The following is a 17,076-nucleotide window of genomic DNA, read 5'->3' as shown; positions in this document are numbered from 1 at the left end:
ACAGCAGATTATTTGAGTATGTATGTATGTATGTTCCGGTGATATTCATATTTTGGAGAGTTGGATGACATTTCTGTCTGTCTGTCTGTCTAGCTGCTGTCCAGTAAATTAGCTACAAAGATCGAAATGACCAGCTGCGCCATCTGCTGGTGTATCTAAATCAGTAGAGAGGACTGTCAAAGACATGAATATAAGCTAACTGAAATCCCCGATCACACTTGTAGAAGATGTCATGGCGACGTTGGCTGGCTAAACTCAAAACGGTCGTCTCGCACTGAACTGCGCATGTGCAAGCCATCAAATCAAAGGCACTCCGATATAAAGTTGTTTTTGACGAAAATTAAAACGTGGCAGTTTGTCATTTTCACGAGGTTAGAGTACTAACATATTCAACTACTTAAGACATTGGCTCGAATCTAGGTTGTGCCTTTCAATTTTGAGAAAAGTAACAACTAAGCAATAATTGTTCACTTCTCTCATTGACTTCTCAAACTCCAAACCCCGGCCTGGTCTATTTGGTCTGTTTCGCAAGCCTTCCCGAAAGTCTCGCGATGTTGCGCCTCTGGGGTTAGAAACTCTGTGCTCAACAGGTGTGGTCTCATCAAAGTTTATAATTTCAAAATGAAAATGGCCTCCATAACAACCACAGAGCTTTTTGATACACAACTCCTGGTAATAACGTTTTATTGTCCTTTACATTTATTTAAATTGTTGTAAGTAGCAAGCAAACGATACTCAACACAATATTATTTGTACTTTGGGTAAAATCGGTACAATCTGATAAGCTTCTTCGCTAAGAACAAAGGAAACCAAAATAGCTAACCAGCTAGCCAGGTTGCCAACAACAAACACAGGAAGTATATGTTGTGTGTATGCTATGCTAGCTAAATGTAACTTACCTTGCTTTCTAACGTACTGCACTTTAAACATGACATACACGTTTGTTTTACTCTGTGTTGCTGTCCGACAACTCTTTTGGGATATTTCTGCCAACTTCTATAGCCCAGACTAGAGACAGTAAATAATGACCACCGTAGGAGTTGTCAGACAACACAAACAGACCTGAGCCCAGGCTATAATATTAGGTATTGCATTTTCTAATGACAGCAAACGTATTGGCTGACTGCTTGTTAGACCTGGCTCATACTAGCTTTGTTTTCTCATAAGGAAGGTGGCTTCATCACAGGTACTCACCACAACAATGCACAACGACGTTTGGAAGATAGAGTTTCCCAACAAAAGACAGAGTTTCTCAGAAACGCAGAGAAGCTTAGAAAACAGTAAGTTCCTCGTATTAATATGCAGGGGAATTTAGATTATACATGCACATATATTGTATTGAGACTCATTTTCTGTTGTTCTTAAAACAGGATTGAGAAACTTGAGAAAGAGAAGACGTTGAATAAACAAAACAGGAAGAATGGTCTTTCAGATGAATTTGGAGTATTGGAAGAGTTTGATAAAGGACTTCAGGATGATCGAAATACTGAGCGTGTGTATTTTTGTTGTTGTAGTACTCTTTGTATGGCACTTTAGTTTTTACAGACTAAAACGTCATTTGAACATCCTTAATTATCACATTGTTCATGTTCTTTGTCCCTCAGATATGAATGTGCAAAAGCATCTGGTGAAAATCCATAATGGTGTAAATAGATTTCAGATGCAGCTGACTGATGTGAAGCCTACCCCTGAGTGTAAGTCATATGCTGGTTGATGGTTAAACATGTGCACGGAAACAGTACAGATTGGGGAGTCATGACATTCAGTCATTAACATGTTTTCATGAAGCCATTTCAATTTGATACCCACTTCACCTACCTTTTATACAGGCTGTTATACTTGAACTACTTAGAAATGCTGTTTGTTTTTTAGTCATTGAGAAACTGAAAGAAATAATGACAGAAGTTGAAAATTCAATCAACACTTACAAGGAGGACCAACGTCAAAGGTATTGTAACAGCTGTCATGTAATGCATGTTTCAAAATGACTTGATTGTAGTTTAGACTGAGATTAACTGCCTCTTTCTTATTCTTTTTAGTTTTGAGGAGCTATTGAAAGAGGAAAGGACATGCAGCCAGGAGATAAGTGCTTTTGAAAAGAAGATTGAGACTTGGTCTTTGGCTGTAAAAACAGACCCAAAGTTGCCCCCTGCTCCCTCAGCCAAGGTGTGTCTGGCCAAAGCCCTAGAGGAGGACCTCCCACCAGAGGTGACCGCACTAGAGAGGTTCCTACAGCAAACTGGAGGGAAGCAAGGAGGCTGGGACCAGTATGACCATCAGAGCTTTCTGAAGGTGTGGACCAAGCACAATGGCAAACCAGCCTATAGAAAAGAGGCTTTGCTCTACCTGCCAGGCAAAACTCCAGAAGACATTGAACAGCACGAAGACTGGTATCTTGAGCTCCTGTACCTCCAGGAGAAGAAGAAAGAGGTAGACTGGGCTTCACTTTGTAGGCAATGTAATGAGTTTCCAAAGTCACTTTCAACTGTGGGTGGGTAGAACAGTACCTGACAATTACAGAATTTATCTGCCGCCATTTATGAGCTCTGGAATGTCTCAGCCAGCTATTTGTTTTGAGCTGTTAAATCGCACTAATATACTTGCAATATTAGTTTTATCTTCTTAATGTTTAGCACATTTTCACTATCCATGCACCAGGCCATTCACCGGTGGAAGGCTGAGAGACAGCAGGAGAGGGCGACAAGGCTGCAGCACCAGAATGAGCTGGAGAGCACTGCCAGGAGGGAGAGGGAGGTGCAGGCTGAGACCCAGCAGCGTAGGGCCGAGGAGGAGAGGAGGGAGGCGGCGACTCGCCTGGATGGGTGGAAAAGGCAGCGCAGGCTGCGCCTGGAGCAGGAGGAGGAGCAGAGGCTCACTGAGGAGATCCTGCAGGGGAGACAAGCCAAGGAGGAGCGCAGGAGACAGCTGGAGGTGAAGCTGGTTCTGGAGGCCCACATTCGTCAGAAAAAGGAGGAAGAAGAACTTTTGAACATGCAGAAGGAGGAACAGGAACAGGCAGAAATGGAGGAGAAGAAGAGACTGGCAGGCTACGGCATCAAACGCTTTCAGGAAAGGGTACGTGGAGGATCATTATTTTCCAATGGTACTACTCAAGGTATTTTGTATATACAGTGCATTCGGAAAGTATTCAGACCCCTTAACTTTTTCCACATTTTGTTACGTTACAGCCTTTCTAAAATGGATTTTTAAAAACAACATCATCAATCTACACACAATACTCCATAATGACAAAGCAAAAACAGGTTTTTAGAAACAGAAATACCTTATTTACATAAGTATTCAGACCCTCGAAATTGAGCTCTATTGAGTTTCTATTGATCATCCTTGAGATGTTTCTACAACTTCATTGGAGTCCACCTGTGGTAAATTCAATTGATTGGACATGAGTTGACAGTGCATGTCAGAGCAAAAACCAAGCCATGAGGTCGAAGGAATTGTCCGTAGAGCTCCGAGACAGGATTGTGTCGAGGCACAGATCTGGGGAAGGGTACCAAAAAGTGTCTGCAGCATTGAAGGTCCCCAAGAACACAGTGGCCTCCATGATTCTTAAATGGAAGAAGTTTGGAACCACCAAGACTCTTCCTAGAGCTGGCCGCCCGGCCAAACTGAGCAATCAGGGGAGAAGGGCCTTGGTCAGGGAGGTGACCAGGAACCGGATGGTCACTCTGACAGAGCTCCAGAGTTCCTCTGTGGAGATGGGAGAACCTTCCAGAAGGACAACCATCTTTGCAGCACTCCACCAATAAGGCCTTTATGGTAGAGTGGCCAGACGGAAGCCACTCCTCAGTAAAAGGCACATGACAGCCCGCTTGGAGTTTGCCAAAACGCACCTAAAGGACTCTCAGACCATGAGAAACAAGATTCTCTGGTCTGATGAAACCAAGATTGAACTCTTTGGCCTGAGTGCCAAGCGTCACATATGGAGGAAAACTGGCGCCATCCCTATGGTGAAGCATGGTGGTGGCAGCATCATGCTGTGGGGATGTTTTTCAGCGGCAGGGACTGGGAGACTAGTCAGGATTGAGGGAAAAATGAACGGAGCAAAGTATAGAGAGATCCTTGATGGAAAACCTGCTCCAGAGTGCTCAGGACCTCAGACTGGGGCCAAGGTTCACCTTCCAACATGACTACGACCCTAAACACACAGCCAAGACAATGCAGGAGTGGCTTCGGGACAAGTCTCTGAATGTCCTTGAGTGGCCCATTAAAAGGCCGGACTTGAACCCGATCTAACATCTCTGGAGAGACCTGAAAATAGCTGTACAGCGACGCTCCCCATCCAACCTGATAGAGCTTGAGAGGCTCTGCAGAGAAGAAACTCCCAAATACAGGTGTGCCAAGCTTGTAGCGTCATACCCAAGAAGACTCGAGGCTGTAATCGCTGCCAAAGGTGCTTCAACAAAGTACTGAGTAAAGGCTCTGAATACTTATGTAAATGTATTATGGGGTGGAGGAAAGTGAAATTATAGTGGTTAACCTACTTATCTGCAGGACTTCCAGAAGTTGGAGACAAAAGTGCAGGAGCGACGGGAGAAGGAAAAGCAGCATCTGGATAGACAGAAGAGACTGGCTAAGCTGAAGGAGAAGGTAGGACCTTACACAGCAGCAGGCACTGATTCCATTGTACACATAATGTATGCCATCAATAATGGTCTGCTATTCATTTGATCTCATTAGGCAGAGGCTCATATCAGCAGAGACCCTTCCAGACTCTGCAAACCCACCAAAGGATGGGAGGAACGCACCAAAGAGATTGGACCCACCGGGGGCGGACCTGTATTACAGATGTTTCATAGGTGAATTAGCCCCAAACATTCCCAAATCACCCATCTTTATCTGTAACTAATCTATGATCATCATCATTTTCTTACAGGGCTGTCCCAAGCTGGAGACAAGGCTTATGAGGATGTCTGACTGGAACCAATATTTACTTTGCTAATTTGTTTTTATTGATCATGCAAAATTCATGTCTCAGTGTGGTTATTTGTCATTTCAACACTTGTATCCTTGCTTTGTGTAATTTCCTATTTTATACAATAAATGATCACATTTCTTATGATCTGAATTAAAACATGAATAATTTTATTTTTATTTAACCTGTAGTTAACTAGGCAAGTCAGTTAAGAACAAATTCTTATTTACAATGGTCTATTTACGTGGTCCTCTGTAGCTCAATTGGTAGAGCATGGCGCTTGTAACGCCAGGGTAGTGGGTTCGATCCCTGGGACCACCCATACGTAAAAATGTATGCACACATGACTGTAAGTCGCTTTGGATAAAAGCTTCTGCTAAAATGGCATATTATTATTATATTACAATGACGGCCTACACCGGCCAAACCCGGATGACGCTGGGCCAATTGTGCGCCGCCCTATAGGACTCCCAATCACAGCCGGTTGTGATACAGCCTGGAATTGAATCAGGGGGTCTGTAGTGACGCCTCAAGCACTGAGATGCAGTGCCTTAGACCGCTGCGTCACTCGGGAGCCCAATAACTGTCGGCCTACACTTATTTGTCTTGTTATTAATGTGAAATTTAATATTATTATAGACGTGCATTCGACAGTCAACATTTTACATTCTTCAAATGAAATTTATCCTCCAGTGTACCAAAATGAATGAAAATTGGGACGCAAAAGAATGGGAAACTGAGCAAAGTTGGGTTGGAAAAAGGTTGAGCTCTGCTGGAGTCCCCACTTATCTTATGCGGTTTATTGAGGATGACCACCTGGATTAAATACCAAACTTGAGAAACCGTTTCAGATATAAACTGGTGGAAGAGGTGGTGGGTAAAGTGAAGGCTGTGAGGATCACGAGAAGTGGGCTTGGAACGCCTCTCGGGGAGAGGGCCAAGATGGCGAGTACGCCTGAATGGTTGTTGGACTTGGAGATGGAGTCAGAGGAACCCATAGTAAGAAGGTGGGCAGGAAAAAAAGGTTGAAAGTGCAACATATTAAGATTAAATATGGTGTGCTGCAGAAGGAAATTTAAAATGACGAGGGTGAATTAACTGCGGCGACAGGTGCGGTGGAGACTGCTGAGTTTGAGCCTCGTCTCATCCGTGATAAAGATGATTTTGTCCCAGTTGAGGTGAGATTTTTGGAGATAATGGATCGTTGCCTTCTGGCTGATCCATATGTGGTGTCAGGTGGGATGTAGAAGAGGTTGGGGAATGTTGGGTCAGTGAAAGTGTCTCGAAGTGGAATTGTGTTGTTTGTTTGCGTTTCTGCTGTCCAGAGGGAGCTTGCGCGCCGCACCACACAACTTGGGTCAAGAACTGTGACTTGCTTTCCTCTCCGGAGCAGGGCGCCATTGAAAGGAGCGATAACTGGTGTGGCATTAAGTGTTGAAGATGAACTGAAATGGAAGATTCCCGGTGTCTGTGATGCTTGCCGTTTGTGTGCGACGCAGACCCGGGTGGAGGGCATGGTGAAACAGAGAAGACACTGTCTGTATTACTGCGTTGTAATGCAGAGTCTTAAAAGGATGAAGTAAAGTTAGGTTGTGTCAGTTATCCCATGAGAGCTTTTATCCCGAAGCGATTAACATGTGTTAGGTGTCAAGCTTATGGTCATGTGGCAGCCATGTAGGAGGGAGATTCCTAGATGTGAGAAGAGTGCAAGAGGACACGAGACAAAGGAATGTGTAGTATTGGTGGAAAAAGTTTTGTGTGGAAACTGTAGGGGTGCTGGAGATCAGAAGTGTCCAGTGAGAGAAAGGCAGGTTGAGGTTGCCAGATCAGAGTAGTGCAGAAGGTGTCATATGCTGAGGGAGTGAAGAGAGTAGTAGAGGAAGATGGGTCCAGGGTGTGGCATCCTGAGAGGATCCCTGTGAGTAGACCAATAGAGAATGATACGAATAATGTGTGCTTCAGTAAAGCAGTAAAGTAGTTTTTTTGGTGTTCATGGCCATGGTTGTCAACTGTACTGCTGGAATGGAACCTAACAGAGGATAGATGTTGTGGTGGCAGCTGCAGAGAAGTACTTTGGTGTCACAGGAGGTTGGTGGCGCCTTAATTGGGGAGGACGGGCTCGTGGTAATGGCTGGAATAGGTGGAATGGTATAAAATACATCAAACACATGGTTTGATGCCATTCCATTTGCGCCGTTCCAGACGTTATTATGAGCTGTCCTCCCCTCAGCAGCCTCCACTGTTGGGTGTATGAGATTTTACTGCAGAAGAGTTACAAGGTGTTTTGAGTGATCGTGTCCCGTCCTCCCAGGCGGCTGGGCTGGCTTAGGATCAGATAGGGCTGAAGTAATGGAATAGTGGTGAGGTTTTTAATGGGTGTAGGGTTTGTTGGTCTGGCAATTTTTTCACCAAGTGTAATGAATTCATACTACAAAATAGTCAATACAGGAGGTGGTGGAATGCACCTATAACATTTGTTTGCAAACCGCCATAATACCAAAGAAGAAGAAGTAGTAGAAGTAGACTTGTGTTGAGGAAAATAAGGCGCGCGTGCTGAGTCTCACCCATTTAGAGAAATATGATGTGTTGTGCGTTGCTCTTCGGAGCAGGGCACTTGTAAAGGGGGTAATATCTGGCGTCTTGTGGGACGTTGATGTTGGACAAATTAAGAATATCCCAGGAGTGGTTGATGCACATCGGATGAATCGTGTGGTGAATGGAGTGAACGTAAAGAGTATTTTTCTGTTTTTTTTATACAGAGTCCCTCCCTGCCCAGGTGAAGTTGGGGTATGTGAATCATCATGTCGGAGCGTTCGTCCCAAGACCGATGCAGTGTAATCATCACTGTATGGCTTTCGGACATACCAAGTGTCTGTAGAAGAGAAAAGCTGAGATGTGGCAGTTGTGGAAAAGAAGATTGTTGTATGGATGAAGAACATGTGAAGTGTTGCAATTGTGGTGGGAACCATGAAGCTACTGTCGTGTCTGTTGTTCGTGGCTATTGCTGTCAACAAGGAGTCCGCTTAGGCTGCACCGTGTTTAGAGGCTTTTATTAAAATCACGAGGTTACAGCATAAGTTACAGACCCGCGGAGTCTGGAGAAGCCCCGTCCCAAATTAATCTGAATGCTTCTGACTCTTCTTCGTTTTTCCCCCAGTATATATAAACTCCCCAAGATGTGGGTGGCTCCCTCTACTGTCCAATCCCCTGTCTACAACACACTTCCTGTCTGTTGTATGTGGCGTTACACTAAAACATTCCCTCTTGATACTAAAATCAACGTTCTTTCAGTTCCACTTAAAAACATTTAACAAAGGCATAATCCTAATACACGACACTACATCTTTGAAATGCTCGAAGAGGACGAAAGAGAATGAGGGTGCTGTCCAGAGCATTTCATATGTAGAGGCTGTCAAAAGGGTTGAGGGAATGAATTGCCCTCCTGAAGACTCCACGGTGTTGGATAGGCCTTCACTGTAGGCTGCAGAGTTTGCCTCTCTTCAGCATGATCCAGATACTGTATGTTGCATGTTAAGAAGGTGGACTTTGTGGCTTTAATGGCAATGGTGATTAACAGCACTGCCGGAGTGGAGAAGAAGTCCAGTAAAATTGCTGTCATTGTGTCTGCGGGCTGCGGCAATGAGCTATAACAAGAACGGGATCTGCGGCAGAACGGTTCCTGGGATTGAAAGATTTTTCAGTGTTGGAGTTATATGGAGTGCTGTCATGAGCAGTGCCACCCTCTCAGGCCTCACAGCCTGAGAAGGGAGATATGGAATTTTTTATTAATTATTTTTTATTTGTTAAGTTTCTGTTTGTGTGGAATAAGGCCCAACCCCCCTTTTGTACCTGTATGGAGTTTCCTTTTTTCGCCGGTAATGCACCATAAACGTTGGATGCCAACCGCCGTTAAACCCCAACAAAGAAGGTTGCAAAGCTTGTTTATACGGAAGTTGTTTCAAACTCAAAGATCCAAGATGGCATAGCAGTGCGGTCGTGTTTTCTGTAGTGTCCTTGTGTAAATAGCCAGTTTTTAGTTTTTTTTGTCTTTTTCGTATATATTTCTCAATCTCACTTTCCATCCTTTAACTAAATATACTTTCCTGCAACCCGCCTCACCCAATGTGGAACGGATTCTGTTGTTTCTTCATAAATGTTTATCCAGAACCTCTGGCTGAAACTAGCCAGCTAGCCAGCTAACTAGCTACTTGCTATTAGCCACCGTTAGCGGTCTTCACCATTGTCCGTGGCCGTGACCTGCACTACCTACCAGCCAGCCAGCTCTAGCCTGGACTATTATTCGGCCAGTCTGCACTGTCTGCACAGCGCGTTATTCACCCTGAACATATCGGTTTTTCTGCCGGAATCACTGAATCACTGGACCTTTAACACCGGATTCATCGCTACTAGCTAGCTGCAACCAAATGGACGTTTGTGGTTGGCTAATCAGCCTTGAGCCAGGCCCATCTCCCGGCTATCTACCTCTCTGTCAACCGGACGGGACCTCCTAGTGTTGACACGGAGCCCCGCCGATCCAACACAACTGGTCTGCCGACGAAATCGTCTGATGTGGTTACAACAGGCTTCCCGTTACGACGTCGACCACGAAGATCCATCTGCTAGCCCCGGCCCGCTAGCACACGCTAGCCGTGGCCTCTTGCTCGTTAGTGCTATAGCAGCCCCCGAACTACCTCCGAACTATCCTATTGCTGTTCACCGGACCTTATGATAACTCAGCTATACAGCTGATGCCTGCTGGACTGTTCCTTTTTATGGTACCGCATCCTGTTTATGTTTAGCCTCAGCCCAAACTTTGTCGCCATTACCAGCTGTTGTCTTAGCTCTCTCGAATTACACCTGTGATTGCTTTATGCCTCTCTCCCATGTCAATATGCCTTGCTTATTGCTGTTTCGGTTATTTCTTATTGTACTATTTCACTGTAGATCCCCCAGCCCAGCTAAACCTGCCTTAGATAGCTCCTTTGTCCCACCCCCCATACACGCGGAGACCGACTCAATCGGTGCCTCCAGTGATGCTATCTCTTTCATCGTTACCCAACGCTTAGGTTTACCTCCACTGTACTCATATCCTTCCATATCCTTTTCTGTACATTATGCCCTGAATCTATTCTACAATGCCCGGAAACCTGCCCCTTTTTTTCTCTGTACCCAACGCACTAGAAGACCAGTTCTTAAAGCCTTTAGCCATATCCTTATTCTACTCCTCCTATGTTCCTCTGGTGATGTAGAGGTTAACCCAGGCCCTGTAGCCCCCAGTATCACTCCTACTCCCCAGGCGTTATCATTTGTTGACTTCTGTAATCGTAAATGCCTTGGTTTCTTGCACGTTAACATCTGAAGCCTCCTCCCTAAGTTATTCACTGCGTTAGCACACTCCGCCAACCCTGATGTTCTAGCATTGTCTGAATCCTGGCTTAGGAAGGCCACCAAAAATTCAGAAATGTCCATCCCCAACTACAACATTTTCCGTCTCGATAGAACTGCCAAAGGGGGTGGGGTTAGCCTGCAGAGCTCTATCGTACTATCCAGGTCTGTGCCCAAACAGTTTGAGCTTCTACTTCTAAAAATCCACCTTTCCAGAAATAAGTCTCTCACTGTTGCCGCTTGCTACAGACCCCCCTCAGCCCTGAGCTGTGCCCTGGACACCATATGTGAACTGATTGCCCCCGATCTATCCTCAGAGTTCGTACTGCTTGGTGACCTAAACTGGGATATGCTTAACACCCCGGCCAACCTACAATCTAAACTAGATACCCTCAATCTCACACAAATTATCAACGAACCTACCAGGTACAACCCTAAATCTGTAAACATGGGCACCCTCATAGATATCATCCTGACAAATTTACCCTCTAAATACACCTCCGCTGTCTTCAACCAGGATCTCAGCGATCACTGCCTTATTGCCTGCGTCCGTAATGGGTCCGCGATCAAACGACCACCCCTCATCACTGTCAAACGCTCCCTAAAACACTTTAGCGAGCAGGCCTTTCTAATTGACCTGGCCCGGGTATCCTGGATGGATATTGACCTCATTCCGTCAGTAGAGGATGCCTGGTTGTTCTTTAAAAGTAATTTCCTCTCAATCTTAAATAAGCATGCCCCATTCAAAAAATTCAGAACTAAGAACAGATATAGCCCCTGGTTCTCCTCAGACTTGACTGCCCTTGACCAGCACAAAAACATCCTGTGGCGTACTGCATTAGCATCGAACAGCCCCCGCGATATGCAACTTTTTAGGGAAGTCAGGAACCAATATACACAATCAGTTAGGAAAGCAAAGGCTAGCTTTTTCAAACAGAAATTTGCATCCTGTAGCACTAACTCCAAAAAGTTTTGGGACACTGTAAAGTCCATGGAAAATAAGAGCACCTCCTCCCAACTGCCCACTGCACTGAGGCTAGGAAACACTGTCACCACCGATAAATCTACAATAATCGAGAATTTCAACAAGCATTTTGCTACGGCTGGCCATGCTTTCCACCTGGCTACCACACTACCCCGTCCACCAGATCTGCACCCTCCGCTGCAACTTGCCCATGCCCCCCCCGCTTCTCCTTCACACAAATTCAGACAGCTGATGTTCTGAAAGAGCTGAAAAATCTGGACCCCTACAAATCAGCTGGGCTAGACAATCTGGACCCTTTCTTTCTAAAACTAGCCGCCGAAATTGTCGCAACCGCTATTACTAGCCTGTTCAACCTCTCTTTCGTAACGTCGAGATTGGAAAGCTGCCGCGGTCATCCCCCTCTTCAAAGGGGGTGACACTCTAGATCCAAACTGTTATAGACCTATATCCATCCTGCCCTGCCTTTCGAAAGTATTTGAAAGCCAAGTTAACAAACAGATCACCGACCATTTTGAATCCCACCGTACCTTCTCCGCTATGCAATCCGGTTTCCGAGCTGGTCATGGGTGCACCTCAGCCATGCTCAAGGTCCTAAACGATATTATAAACATGATCGATAAAAGACAGTACTGCGCAGCCGTCTTTATCGACCTGGCCAAGGCTTTCGACTCTGTCAACCACCATTCTTATTGGCAGACTAAATAGCCTTGGTTTCTCTAATGACTGCCTCGCCTTGTTCACCAACTACTTCTCAGATAGAGTTCAATGTGTCAAATCGGAGGGCCTGTAGTCTGGACCTCTGGCCGTCTCTATGGGGGTGCCACAGGGTTCAATTCTCGGGCCGACTCTATTCTCTATGTATATCAATGATGTCGCTCTTGCTGCTGGTGATGCTCGGATCCTCCTCTATGTGGACGACACCATTTTGTATACATCTGGCCCTTCATTGGACACTGTGTTAACAAACCTCCAAACGAGCTTCAACGCCATACAACACTCCTTCCGTTGCCTCCAACTGCTCTTAAACACTAGTAAAACTAAATGCATGCTCTTCAACCGAACGCTGCTTGCACCCGCCCACCCGACTAGAATCACTACTCTCGGCGGGTCTGACCTAGAGTATGTGGACAACTACAAATACCTAGGTGTCTGGTTAGACTGTAAACTCTCCTTCCAGACTCACATTAAGCATCTCCAATCAAAAGTTAGATCTATAATCGGCTTCCTATTTCGCAACAAAGCCTCCTTCACTCATGCTGCCAAACATGCCCTTGTAAAACTGACTATCCTACCGATCCTTGACTTCGGCGATGTAATTTACAAAATAGCCTCCAACACTCTACTCAGCAAATTGGATGTAGTCTATCACAGTGCCATCCGTTTTGTCACCAAAGCCCCATATACTACCCACCATTGTGACCTGTACGCTCTTGTTGGCTGGCCCTCACTACATATTCGTCGCCAATCCCACTGGCTCCAGGTCATCTATAAATCACTGCTAGGCAAATCCCCGTCTTATCTTAGCTCACTGGTCAGCATAGCAACACCCACCCGTAGTCTGCGCTCCAGCAGGTATATCTCACTGGTCATCCCCAAAGCCAACACCTCCTTTGGCCGCCATTCCTTCCAGTTCTCTGCTGCCAATGACTGGAACGAACTGCAAAAATCTCTGAAGCTGGAGACTCTTATCTCCCTCACTAACTTTAAGCGTCAGTTGTCAGAGCAGCTTACCGATCACTGCACCTGTACACAGCCTTTCTGAAATTAGCCCACCCAACTACCTCATCCCCATAGTGTTATTTATTTTGCTAATTTGCACCCCAGTATCTCTATTTGCACGTCATCTCTTGCTATCATTCCAGTGTTAATACGAAATTGTAACTATTTTGCACTATGGCCTATTTATTGCCTTACCTCCATAACTAACTACATTCGCACACACTGTTTATATATATATTTTCTGTTGTATTTTTACTTTGTTTTGTTTACCCCATATATAACTGTGTTGTTGTTTTTATCGCACTGCTTTGCTTTATCTTGGCCAGGTCGCAGTTGTAAATGAGAACTTGTTCTCAACTGGCTTACCTGGTTAAATAAAGGTGAAAAAAAGAAAAAGATGAGTTGATCTAGAAGTGTTGGAGAGACCACAGAAAGATTCATCTGATTTGTTTAAGAGACGTCTGGATACTGTGTATCAGGATTTTGTGGCCATTTACACAGATGGTTCAAAAGATCCAAGGACAGGACGTACTGGGTCAGCATTTGTAGTGCAGGAATGTGGGGTGGAAGTCAGGAAACGTATTACAGATCATCTGGCTGTATATACGGCGGAGCTGATGGCCATACTGTTGGCCTTGCAGTGGGTGGAGGAAGTCAAACAAGATAGAGTAGTTATTTGCTCTGATTCATGTTCAGTGTTAATGCGTCTCCAGTCCTTTAGCTCACGTAGCAGACAAGACCTGCTTTATGAGGTGCTACAAACCCATGGCAGGATTAAACAGATGGGTATTCAGATAAGAATTTATTTGGTCCCAGCCCATGTGGGGGTGGAGGGGAATGAGGCAGTAGATGAACAGGCTAAACAAGCACTTAGTAGTGGGGATGGTGATGTTGAAGTTTCAATGAGCAAGACAGAGGCAAAAAGACTGATATATACAGTGATGGTGCAGAGATGGCAGGAGCAGTGGAATAGAGATAATAAAGGAAGGCATTTATTTCAAGTACAGAGGAAAGTCGGGGAGGGGAGGACGGCAGGAAAGGACGTAAGAGAGGAGGCTATTTTTTACAAGATTAAGTGTGGGACACAGCCAGTTGAATAAGACATTAAATGTGATAGGAAAGCATCCAACAGGAAAGTGTGAATATTGTCAGGAAACAGACCGTGGAGCATGTATTGCTACATGGTGGGCAGTATCAGAGGGAAAGAGAGAGGATGAGATCTAGTATGAGGGAGAAGGGGATACAGGAAATTAGTTTAAAGAGTATATTGAGTAGAACGTCATTAGATATAGTCTCAAATATTGTATCTTTTTTAAGAGCAACGGGGTCGCAGGTAGGATTTAGTTTCTCCCTGTCTCTGGCCCACACTCCAGTACAGTAGGTGGTGGTAATGCACCATAACGTTGGATGCCAACCTCCGATAAACCCCACTGAAGAAGAAGCAGAAGAAACACAAATATGGCGGAAGAACAGAACCCGCTTGCCGAATTGGAACAAATTGACTTTTTAAAAGATCGACATGTACGATTCTTTCAAAGATGTCTTCAAGTTTTACCAGAGAGATATTCATCATTAGAAACAAGCAGGTACATATGTTGGCATGAATAATTCTATACTATCATTTGACAACGTCCTCGCTAGCCAAAATGCTAACGATGACAGACGAGCCTGCCAGTGCCGCTGTCATCAGGCCAAAATAGTGTTTTTGTTAACGTTAGCTAGCTATACATTTTTTCAGACAGCATGCTCAATTTAAAAGATTGCAACTAAACATTGGTGCTTTTTGCAATGCAACCAATTGAATTAGCTTGCTACTGTCAGGTACCTAACGTTAGCTACGTTTGATGAACATCCTATTATCTCGAGCCAGTGTGCTAGCTAACCAGGCTAAAATCTAACTGTCACAGAGAGTTGGTTAACCTTAGATTTGATTCAGCTAACGTTATGGTCGCTACTATCCGTGATTCCTTGGGACGTCCCTAGCATAAACCATCAACTCTACCCTAGCCTAGCCGAGGAACGCTCAACTCCGTTCTCTTATATCGAGGCGGATATAAATCCATACGTTTTAAATAAACGTACATCAAATACCACCACCGACTGTTTACTTGTTGAGATTTAAATTATATTCAATTTGAGATAAACAGCAATGAGCAAACAGTCGGTGGTTGTATTTGAGTAACGTATATTGTAAAAGTATGGATTAAAAACAAAGGAAGGCACACGACTACAGCAGACAAACATAGGTACACAGTCCCGTGTAGCTCAGTTGGTAGAGCATGGCGCTTGCAACGCCAGGGTTGTGGGTTTGATTCCCACGGGGGACCAGTATGAAAAATGTATGCAGTAACTGTAAGTAGCTCTGGATAAGAGCGTCTGCTAAATGACTAAAATGTAAATGTATGAGGTGGGCGTTTAATATATATATATATTTTTTAAAGTATTGACCTTGGAATCGATGTAGTCAGAGCTAGATCCCACAAAGTCTCGGCCCTAAGCCATTGGTGGTTAATCATGAACTTCCTTCACCTTGGAGTCTGCTGAAGAGAATAATTCAAGTTTTAAACGTTGCAGTTTTAAAGGCGCAGTGCAATCAAAAACGTGATTTTCCTGTGTTTTATACGTATTTCCACACTGAGGTTTGAATAATACTGGGAAATTGCGAACATGATGATAATGCCCATTTAGTGTATGAGCTGTTTGAAATGACCACCTTTTCAGCCTATTTTGGTGGGATGGCGTTTTGGCCTTCCATGGTGACGTCAGCATGCGACAAATTAGTTAATAGACCAATAAGAAAGAGAGTTCCAAACCTCTCTGCCAATAAAAGCACATTTTCAGTTTTCCACTCCAAGACAGTCCTAGCGAAATTCTTGCTTGAGAAATTGCTCTTTGCTAAGAAGCTATTTTTGTTTCTTTTTGACATTTTTTTTTGAAAACATTCACAGTAAGGTGCTTCATTGTTACCCAGAAATGATTTGATATTGAGATAAAAACGGCTACATTGGACCTTTTTTTAAAAGCACGTTTTCTGTAATTCTACACATTTTGCCATGGGGTGGAGAGAACTTTGCAATTTTAAAGCTAATTTCCTGCAATTCTACTAGGCCTGTCGCCGACAAAAAAAAAGATCTTGGTCGACCTAGAGTCATCTGTTCTTTCGACCAATCAACTGGTTAAAATGTGTATGTTTCCATATATAGACACACCCTATGCGTTTCAATAAAATCAACTATGTGTAGGCTACTGAGCTTGTCTGATGCTTCATGGGAAAATCAAAAGAAATCAGCCAAGACCTCAGAAGGAGAATTGTAGACCTCCACAAGTCAGGTCCATCCTTGGGAGCAATTTCCAACGCCTGAAGGTACCACGTTCATCAGTACAAACAATAGTACGCAAGTATAAACACCATTGGACCACGCAGCCGTCATACCGCTCAGGAAGGAGACGTGTTTTGTCTCCTAGAGATGAACGTACTTTGGTGCGAAAAGTGCAAATCAATCCCAGAACAACAGCAAAGGACCTTTTGAAGATGCTGGAAACAGGTACAAAAGTATCTATATCCACAGTAAAACGAGTCCTATATCGACATAAACTGAAAGACCTCTAAGCAAGGAAGAAGCCACTGCTCCAAAACCGCCATAAAACCGCCAGACTACGGTTTGCAACTGCACATGGGGACAAAGATCGTACTTTTTTGAGAAATGTCCTCTGGTCTGATGAAACAAAAATAGAACTGTTTGGCCATAATGACCATCGGTATGTTTGGAGGAAAAAGGGGGTCGCTTGCAAGCTGAAGAACACCATCCCAACCGTGAAGCACAGGGGTGACAGCATCATGCTGTGGGGATGCTTTGCTGCAGTAGGGACTGGTGCACTTCACAAAATAGATGGCATCATGAGGAAGGAAAATTATGTGGATATATTGAAGCAACATCTCAAGACATCAGTCAGGAAGTTAAACTTGGTCGCAAATGGGTCTTCCAAATGGACAATGACCCAAGCATACTTCCAAAGTTGTGGCAAAATGGCTTAAGGACAACAAAGTCAAGGT

The 17,076-nt window shown here is 44.4% G+C and overlaps 2 protein-coding genes across 2 annotated transcripts in view; both read left to right on the top strand.

Moving 5' to 3' along the window:
- Positions 1-618: 618 nt before the first annotated feature.
- ccdc112 (coiled-coil domain containing 112) lies at positions 619-5,096 on the top strand. The gene is made up of 10 exons (XM_084176336.1): positions 619-672; positions 1,168-1,280; positions 1,371-1,492; positions 1,605-1,694; positions 1,873-1,948; positions 2,040-2,430; positions 2,659-3,075; positions 4,513-4,608; positions 4,699-4,817; positions 4,895-5,096. Exons 1-10 carry the CDS (start codon positions 622-624, stop codon positions 4,923-4,925), a joined length of 1,506 nt encoding a protein of 501 aa, XP_084032462.1. The 5' UTR covers positions 619-621; the 3' UTR covers positions 4,926-5,096.
- Positions 5,097-14,457: 9,361 nt separating this feature from the next.
- The window catches only part of LOC311140948 (geranylgeranyl transferase type-1 subunit beta-like), a 34,602-nt gene continuing 31,983 nt past the window's right edge, over positions 14,458-17,076 (top strand). The window contains exon 1 of the mRNA XM_084176207.1: positions 14,458-14,608. Coding sequence (XP_084032333.1) covers positions 14,481-14,608 — 128 coding nt within the window. The 5' untranslated portion in view covers positions 14,458-14,480. The remainder of the gene's footprint in view (positions 14,609-17,076) is intronic.

The sequence above is a fragment of the Coregonus lavaretus genome (assembly GCF_964263955.1).
Source record: "Coregonus lavaretus genome assembly, chromosome: 14".
In the NCBI taxonomy this organism is placed as follows: domain Eukaryota; kingdom Metazoa; phylum Chordata; class Actinopteri; order Salmoniformes; family Salmonidae; genus Coregonus; species Coregonus lavaretus.
The sequence above is the reverse complement of the archived record's forward strand: the minus strand, read 5'-3'. Positions and strand labels throughout refer to the sequence as shown.

Coding starts and splice junctions, on each gene's coding strand:
- ccdc112 (XM_084176336.1), top strand. CDS start 622: ATGAAAATGGCCTCCATAACAACCACAGAGCTTTTTGATACACAACTC. Junction 1,949..2,039: donor AAGGAGGACCAACGTCAAAG/GTATTGTAACAG, acceptor TATTCTTTTTAG/TTTTGAGGAGCTATTGAAAG. Junction 3,076..4,512: donor TCAAACGCTTTCAGGAAAGG/GTACGTGGAGGA, acceptor ACTTATCTGCAG/GACTTCCAGAAGTTGGAGAC.